Raw genomic sequence first — 8715 nt, forward strand, 5'->3', positions numbered from 1 at the left:
GCCACAACGACGCCAACAAGTTGACGCAACTCGTGACCAAGTACAACAGGCCGACGGCAAGGCCCACCCCAACGCCCCCACAAGCATCGATCCACACCTTGTACATACCCCACGGCACGTCGCCGGTGCTGCGGTCTTCGTCGGAAATCAAAGCGGCGTTGGAGACCTTGTCCGTGTCCACGTCGCTGCGGTTGGATTCGGTGCGTTGGCGCGCATCATGTTCTCGCTCGTCTTCTTCCTGATCGTTGTCACGAGGGACGTCGGTGTCGTCTTTTTCCTTGTCGGGGGCTTCTTGAACGCTTTCCATCATCTTGGCCAAGACCCCGTCGACCTTGTCCACCAAACTCTGGTACGCTCCTTGTTCGACGATGCGACCCTGCTCCAGCACCACGACCGAGTCACAGTCCTTGAGGAAGTTGAGTCCGTTTGTGACCAACACGACCAACTTGCCATTCAACGCCGTCTTGATGCACTGCTTGAAAATGTCCGATCCCACATGGGCGTCCACCGCCGCCAGCGGGTCGTCCAACAAGTAAATGTCCGCATCTACACATCATCATCATCACAACCACCACCTATTCTGAAGAAAACGAAGGCATTTTTATACCTTGGTACACGGCCCGGGCGATGGCCACACGGGTGCGCTGTCCGCCACTTAAGTTGACTCCTTTTTCGCCGATTTCAGTGAGGTCGCCACCAGGCAAAATCTTGAGATCTTCCAAGAGGCTGCTCACACGAATGGCAGTTTGGTACCGCGCGTGGTCGAAGGCCAATCCAAACGTGATGTTGTCTCGCAGAGTGGCGTTTTGGATGAATGGCTGCTGGCTCACGTACGCCACAGACCCAAAGCGGTGTACTTGGCCTACTCCATCCATCAATATATCAAAGTTGCCATTGAATTCAGTTGTTACCTTTGGCGCAGCGAGCATCGCCCAAGATCCCAGATAACAGCGTACTCTTGCCAGATCCGACGGCCCCCACAACTGCCACCAAGCTCCCGTCGGTGAGTTTCAGGTTGACATTGTGTAGAATCGGGCCATCCTCAGCAACGACGTGAGCAACGTCGGTGGTTTCTTGCGCCGCATCCCATTCAAAGTCAGCATGTTGGAGCAAGATGGCGGTGTCCTTCAACGGTCCCGCGGTCACTGGCTCGCGTTCGTCCATGAGCAGCAGCTCTTCCAAGCGCGAGAAACTCACTTGGGCTTCGGCCAGCGAGTTGATTACATATGGAAGCATGAACAGCGGGTACCGCAGGATGTTAAGGAGCGCGAGGGACGTCAGCGCCGTTCCGACGTCCAGCGTGTTGCCCAAGTACACGTACCCAAAGAAGGATGCGACCGTGACCAAGGTAGGTACGCCGTTGAACACCATCGTCGCGGCGCCGCGGGCATAAACATACGCTCGCAACTTGCTCAGCTCGTTGCTGCGAAACTGCATGACGCGGTTCGTAAACGAGTGTTCCCATGCTTGGAGCTTGATCACTTTGATACCACGGAGTACTTCGTACACGACGTTGACCCGTTCGTCCTTGACTTGCATGAGCGCCTGTTGGAGTGTCTGCATGAGGTTGGACACGGCCGTGGTCACAGGTACGAGCAGCACCATGATCGCAAACGCGGCAAAGTATGCCACGCCCAATTGCATGTACAGCAACGTTGACGTCACAGCCATCTGGAACAGCGCAAACCAGATCGCATGGAGGTAGTTGGTGATTTCCTGCAACCGCTGGGCGTCCACGCTCATAAGGTTGGTGATTTCGCCCGTCGACTTTTTCGACGACGAGGCCAGCACGAGCGACTTGTCGTACACGGCCGTGACGATGCTCGATCGAACGCGCATCCCGGTTTCAAAGCACAGGAAAAAGTACTGCCGCAATGAAAACGACTGCACGACGCCCGCGGCAAAGATGGCCAGAACGTAAGTCAACCCCGTGGTCAACTCGGCCGTGGGGTCGCTCAGGAACGCAATGATGTACTTGATCGCCATGGGCCCCACAAACTGCAGCGAATCATGGAGAAGTTTGAGGAACCCCGCGGCGATAAACGGACCGCCAAACGAACGCGCCAGGGCCAGCCACAGCCGTGGCTTGGGTTTGGTCAGTTCAATGGCCCAGTTCTTCTTGAACGTTGTCGAGATGTAGGCCGCGCGGTTGTTGGCGTTCAACTGGTACAGGTCGTCGAACTCGAGGGGGCGCTTGCTGCCAAGATCCATGAGCGGTGTGAGCCACGCGAAGAAGACGCTGCTGAAAGCCCCTCCCATCTCCGACGGACTCGTGTCTCCCAAGCCACCATGACTGGCAATTCCTTTGTCTAGCAGCGGACGACTCTCGTCCTTCGTGTGCATGATTCGCTATGGAATGTGGATTGCTTCACCAATCGATACGAGCAGCTGAAATTGATCGACAGCTGTTTTTACAGTGCTCGTACTACCTCTGTATCCGCCCGCACCCATGTGTGATTCATTTATATCAGGCGTACAACAGTGAATTGAGCAAATTGTACCAAATTGCAATCGTTGAAAAACTATATAAGGTGATACAGGTGAATTACTCGCGAAATCTGTACTTCCGGAATGTGAAAATACCGGACGACGGATAAACCGGATAAGGGTGGACCCCAATTCCGGATAAAATTGTTGTTAACCAGAAAAGCAGCGCAAGCTGAATTCCACAAATAATTCTGAAATTGTACAGTTCAATTAAATAATTCGTCTTCAAGTTTGTATTCTTGATTTATATTTTTCATACGTGATGAATCAACGTGATTTCACGACATCTGATTGGACAAATTGGACAATTTTGAATTCGCAAGGCAGTTATGGTGCAAGTCACCTAAAGACTACAAATAAATGCCTTGACTTTCGACAGCTATTCCAACTTTGTATTGATATTATTTAGGAAAATATACCGTAATAATGATAGAACTGGACAAGCCCAACAGAAGTTACGGTTCAGATTTTCGATTGGTGAAAAAGTGATTGAGTAATAGAATTTGAACCATCCGGCCTTTTTGTACGGAGCCAGGTACATTTTGGCCGAAAAGGAGTATCAAGTATATCTTGGTCTTTGTATACAGCACTTATCCGTACGAACGTTTTCATTGTATCCGGATTATTCACAATGTTTAACCTAATTACCAGGTAAAAAACGTAACTAATACTTGAAGTAATGATTTAACGTCAACATTTCGTGGGTTTAACTGAAAGAACCGAGGCGTTTAATAGTAAAACGTCTCCTCCTGAGGATGGCCAATCTGTAGTCTTTACTGGAGTAGATGACTTGCACCACAGTTCACCTTACGAATTCCAAAACATTCAGACACCCTGTTGCGATACATTATACTCCTGTGATGGGGGTTGATGAGTGGAGCATAAAGATAATTATGTAGGCTGCGTGTGAGAGCAAGATCATGTGATGTCGTATTCAGGACTCGGTCACCTCTAACAGTTCTCACATCACTTACTTGCCTACTAACTCAATGAATGTGGTCAGTCCACTGTCTAGTCCGTGTCGGTGCCGTACACCTCTCTGCCGGTGTGATCACGCGGTTCGCAAGACGTCTTGGTGACACCCATCGCAAGGCTGAAATGGCGGCTTTAGCACTTGCGATGGGTGCTACCAAGACGTCTTGCGCCACGGCGTTAGCCCACTGAGCCGCCACGGTATTGCGACCCAACCGAGCGCACAACGCCATGTCAGCTGTAAGGGGAGAACCACATTGGAAATAGTCGGGATGAACTCATCAGTGCACAATTCTCCGGAGCAGCATCACAGAAAGATCTACAAAATTCGAGCATCCAAGCAGTTAGTTAAAAATTGTATATCTGCTGCCAGTGTATAGCAAATCGTGTGCAAGAAATAAGGTGTGATGGACTCTTATTGGATATTAAAAAGTAGCACAGTGCTCACCTTGCGAATTCCATTAACATGTCAATATACTGTAGGCCGCATTCCGGATAAATTCATTACGTCATGGATATCTTGGATAAAATAATAAACTTAGATTCTTAATTCACTGGGACAGTATTAGTTTATTCGTAATCACTTGAACTCCTCTATCAAAGCATACCTTTAGTTTTCGATATTTCGATATTCTTGACACTCATTATTAAATTATTCTGAATGTTGCAACTACAGTGTACTTCCGGACAGAGGAGGTACACCTTTTGGCCGTCAGGTACCATATTGGACATCGTAAATGATCATATGAAGTGTTTGGTAAATAATGCGAATATTGGCTGGACATAACAGTAGTTCGAACTGTAAACTTGATCCATTGAAAATCGCCAACATACATGTACTGTAGCGATGATATTATTGGTTACAATTTCGAAGATTTGGGCAGAAAATGGACATCTAACTCAGTTTTTCTCTGCCGCCACAACTACATGGGGCAGTAACGTAAAGTGCCAATTACATAATGACGTATAAGGGTACGGCTGGTAACATTTCAAAAATATTTTTCCATTTTCTCGCAAAATGGGATTAACCAAAATGTCATTTTCAAAATGGAGGTAAAAGGTCCATTTTGTAACGTGGCGTTTTGGACCTCTTCAACGAGTAAATCCCACGTGGAATTATTGGATTTGGGTTAAACCTCTGCAAGCAAGACATCTTTCAATTTTGATCAGATTTGTTGAATTCGGCCCTAAATGGCACTTTGGGCCTGAATATTGCAATATTTCCGGTTACCAGACAACCCTAAAACTAAGCCAATCACTGAGCCCCAAATTGGAAAAGCACCAATCTTGTACGAGTACTTGTAGCCATACAACACCCAAGGTTAAAATAATACGTCAACAATTGGCACACCATTTTATAGAGGTATGAATTATTCATATATGATGAGCTGTATATAGCTCAATTATGCGGAATTCATCGCATGTGGATAATAAAATTGTCTACAAATTAACGTAGAATGCCAATTGTTGCAATACAACTTTTTTTGTTTTTCGGAGAATGGCCATAATTCCTGATTGAGGCACCATTTTTGGATCCTGAAAAGTCCTAAATTGTAGACAATTTTCAGGGCAATCCACAATTATCAACGTGCAATGTATTTCGTACAATTGAGCAGTATACAGCTCTTCATATATGCTATACCTCTATAAAGTGGTGTGCCAATTGTTGACGTATTAGTTTTACCTTCGGTGTTGTATGGCTACAAGTATACATATTCAGAGGCTTGTTCTGTGATTAGCGCTTTTCCAATTTGGGGCTCAGTGATTGGCTTAGTTTTATACGTAGTTAATTGGCACATACGCCATTAATTGTCTACAATTTAGGACTTCTCAGGATTCAAAAACGATGCCTCACTCAGGAATTATGGCCCTTCTTCGAAAAAACAAAAAAATTATATTGCAACAATTGGCATTCTACGGCGAGGTGCAGTCGCACGTTGCGACAGCGCGGGCCTCCACTTGGTGTACTTGTGATGTATGTCTATGCATACGGTGTGCATGTATGCTGGGGATACTGTACGGAGAGACTCGCATACCAGGCATACGCGTTTCATACTTGGATGCGAGACCTGCTAACAGAGAACACCAAGGGCCCGTCTGGCAAATTATGGAAAGAAAATGGCATTTTGCGAGATGGAAAGTTGAGTTTGTTTTGACAATGTCAAAATGGTCCAAATCCCAATTAGGGTGGGGGGAAGAGGTGTCGAGGAAGGCAGGAGGGGACATTGTAGTGCGAAGAGGAAATAACGTTAATGTGAATGTGCCTAACATACATACTAGTACTTGGTACATATTCTCTGCTTGCAAATCTCGCATCCAAGCATGCAATGATGCAACCTCCTGTGTTCTGAATACCTGTGACTCTGCAATGGAAATATAGAATCTGCTGCCTCGGACGAACCGATGCTGCTGTCGTCGAAGCAGGTGTATGATAGGACATTATGTACCTCCTCATAGGACTATCATACCTTCTTCGACAACTGCAGCATCGGTTCGTCGACATTGGTTTAGCGGAAATTGGTCGCGCGAGCATGGAATGTAACGTGTGTGTTGCGCACCGACCAATCGAGCTATGCAGGGAATGAGATATGTTGGAGGCTCAGCGAGACTCATGAGAGCATAGGGATGGTATGACGGAAACGGCATGCGTTGCGCTAACGTTAACTGTTAAAGTTTCGTCACTAATCACACAAAATGTCATTTCGAAAAAAGAACCCTTGACTATATTGTGCTTTCGAGTGAAATTTCGTGTTGTGGCGTGGTTTCTCGTTGGAATTTTGATCGATTTGATTGGCTACTTCAGATGAGCTCAAAATTATTAGCCAATCAAAACCATCTCAATGAAATTCAACCAATCAGATCGATTGTGGATCGGTTTGGTCGGCGCGATTCGATTGCACCCCCTCCTCAAATTTGTATCAAATCGACAATACTCCATAGTTTTTTTTTAAATGGCGCTTGAAGGTCAAAAAAAAGTTTCTCGCAACTTTTCCCAGACGCGCCAAGGAATTTCTCCAACTGTGCCCTGAAATGATGTTTTAGGTCTAAAATGACAAAATTCGACCTAAAATGGCATAATACGGATGTTGCCAGACGGGGCATACTCGGAACTTTGAAATGGCATTTCGCCCCAAAATGAAGTTTTTAGGTCCAAAATGACAAAATCGGGCCCATAATGGCCATTACTCACTACTACAGTACTCTGTCCAAGAAGAATTGTTGGATTTGGCAAAAACAAATGTCCAAGAATTGTTGGATTTGCTCACTTGCTTTAAGTATACTTGATAACCTCTACTATTGATAGATAGATGTACGTAGATTGTTTGTTTACTGACAGTGTGAACACCTATTAATAGTGAAAGAGCTCGTCAATACCATTCTTTTAAGCCAATCAGAACGAGAAAATTCAAAGATTCGACCTTACAGTTAATCGCATATTTTTTGTGAAATCCAATAATTCATACTAAGAGTACTACACGGTACCTGTAATCGTTCGAGAAAGTGTACAGCATAAGTACAAACGAAGTTCGAAGGACGAATCTCCACGATGAATGTTCCAGTAGTTTTAACCAGTTAAATCCACACCACGATTTGTTCCACTTCGGATTTTGCCCGCCAACCCAGAGATCGTGTCGATGGCGTCGTCCATTGCGTACAAGAAGGAGGAGCGCCTGCCCCTTCTGGGGAAGGAACCGACGACGGATCATGGGTTGGGAGACAAGAGTCCTGCTGAACTGGGCGGGTGCATGAGCAACGTTTTCTTCTCGTGGCTCACGCCGCTCTTGGATCTTGGGAACAAGCGCCCCCTCGAGTTCGACGACTTGTACCAGTTGAATGTCGACGACCGCGCGACGCAAATCTCGTTGACGTTCAAGAAGAACTGGGAGCATGAACTCACGAAGCCGAAGCCGCGCCTTTGGTGGGCACTGGCGCGCTCGTTTGGCGGCCAGTTTGTAGCAGCCGGGTTCCTAAAGCTTTTGCACGACTCGCTGCAGTTTGTCGGACCGATGGTGATCAAGTACATCATTGAGTTCCTGAGCGACCCCACGGCGGAATTGAGCACGGGGTTGCAATATGCATTGGCGATCTTTGTCTCGGGGGTTGTGCAGTCGTTTTCGTTGCGTCAGTACTTTTTTCTGTGCTTTGAAACCGGGTTGCGCTTCCGTTCGGCGATTGTCACGGCGGTGTACCAAAAGTCGCTTGTCCTGGCGGCGTCGGCCCGCGCCAAGAAGTCGACGGGGGAAATCACCAACCTCATGAGCGTGGACGCCCAACGGTTGCAGGACATCACCAACTACCTGCATGCGATCTGGTACGCGTTGTTCCAGATCATCATCTCGTCCTACTTGTTGTACTTGCAACTGGGGGTGGCGTTCCTTGCCGGTGTGATTGTCATGCTACTGATTATTCCCACGACCGCCGCCATCTCGCAGTACATGCGAACGCTGCAACGTGCGCTCATGGCGGTCAAGGACGAGCGCGTCAAGGTCGTGTACGAAGTGCTCAGTGGCATCAAAGTGATCAAGCTCCAGGCGTGGGAAAACTCGTTCACGAACCGCGTGATGGAGTTTCGAAGCAACGAACTGGACCGCCTTCGGACGTACATTTACGCCCGAGCGGGGTCCAGCATGGTGTTCAACGGTGTGCCATCGTTGGTCACAGTCACGTCGTTCTTTGCGTACATTTACATGGGCAACTCGCTGGACGTGGGCACGGCGTTGACGTCTCTTGCGCTGTTCAACATCTTGCGCTTCCCGCTGTTCATGTTGCCCAACGTGATCAACTCCCTCGTGGAAGCGCATGTAAGTTTCTCGCGCTTGGAAGAGTTCTTCACGATGGAAGAGCGCGAGCCGGTGACCGCGGGACCGTTGAAGGAAACCGCCATCTTGCTCCAACATGCCGACTTTGAATGGGATGCGGCCCAAGACACCGACGCCGTGGAAAACGCCGAAGTTGGGCCTATCTTGCACAATGTCAACCTGAAACTCACCGACGGGAGCTTGGTGGCGGTGGTGGGGGCCGTCGGGTCTGGCAAGAGTACGCTGTTATCTGGGATCTTGGGCGATGCTCGCTGCGCCAAAGGTAACAACTGAATTCAATGGCAACTTTGATATATTGATGGATGGAGTAGGCCAAGTACACCGCTTTGGGTCTGTGGCGTACGTGAGCCAGCAGCCATTCATCCAAAACGCCACTCTGCGAGACAACATCACGTTTGGATTGGCCTTCGACCACGCGCGGTACCAAACTGCCATT

At 47.9% G+C, this 8715-nt stretch overlaps 2 protein-coding genes across 2 annotated transcripts in view; one reads left to right on the forward strand and one right to left on the reverse strand.

Annotated features, from left to right (window-relative positions):
- The window catches only part of H257_14523 (hypothetical protein), a 5656-nt gene extending 3248 nt beyond the window's left edge, over nucleotides 1–2408 (reverse strand). The window contains exons 1-3 of the mRNA XM_009842362.1: nucleotides 912–2408; nucleotides 608–865; nucleotides 98–546 (exon numbers count right to left, since the gene is read on the reverse strand). Of these exons, the coding sequence (XP_009840664.1) occupies nucleotides 98–546; nucleotides 608–865; nucleotides 912–2343 (2139 nt within the window). The 5' untranslated portion in view covers nucleotides 2344–2408. The remainder of the gene's footprint in view (nucleotides 1–97; nucleotides 547–607; nucleotides 866–911) is intronic.
- A 4686-nt stretch (nucleotides 2409–7094) lies between these two features.
- H257_14524 (hypothetical protein) overlaps nucleotides 7095–8715 on the forward strand; it is a gene marked incomplete at both ends in the record, with an annotated part of 4468 nt that continues 2847 nt past the window's right edge. The window contains 2 exons of the mRNA XM_009842363.1: nucleotides 7095–8541; nucleotides 8588–8699. Coding sequence (XP_009840665.1) covers nucleotides 7095–8541; nucleotides 8588–8699 — 1559 coding nt within the window. The remainder of the gene's footprint in view (nucleotides 8542–8587; nucleotides 8700–8715) is intronic.

The sequence above is a fragment of the Aphanomyces astaci genome, assembly GCF_000520075.1.
Source record: "Aphanomyces astaci strain APO3 unplaced genomic scaffold supercont1.58, whole genome shotgun sequence".
Taxonomy (NCBI): domain Eukaryota; phylum Oomycota; class Saprolegniomycetes; order Saprolegniales; family Verrucalvaceae; genus Aphanomyces; species Aphanomyces astaci.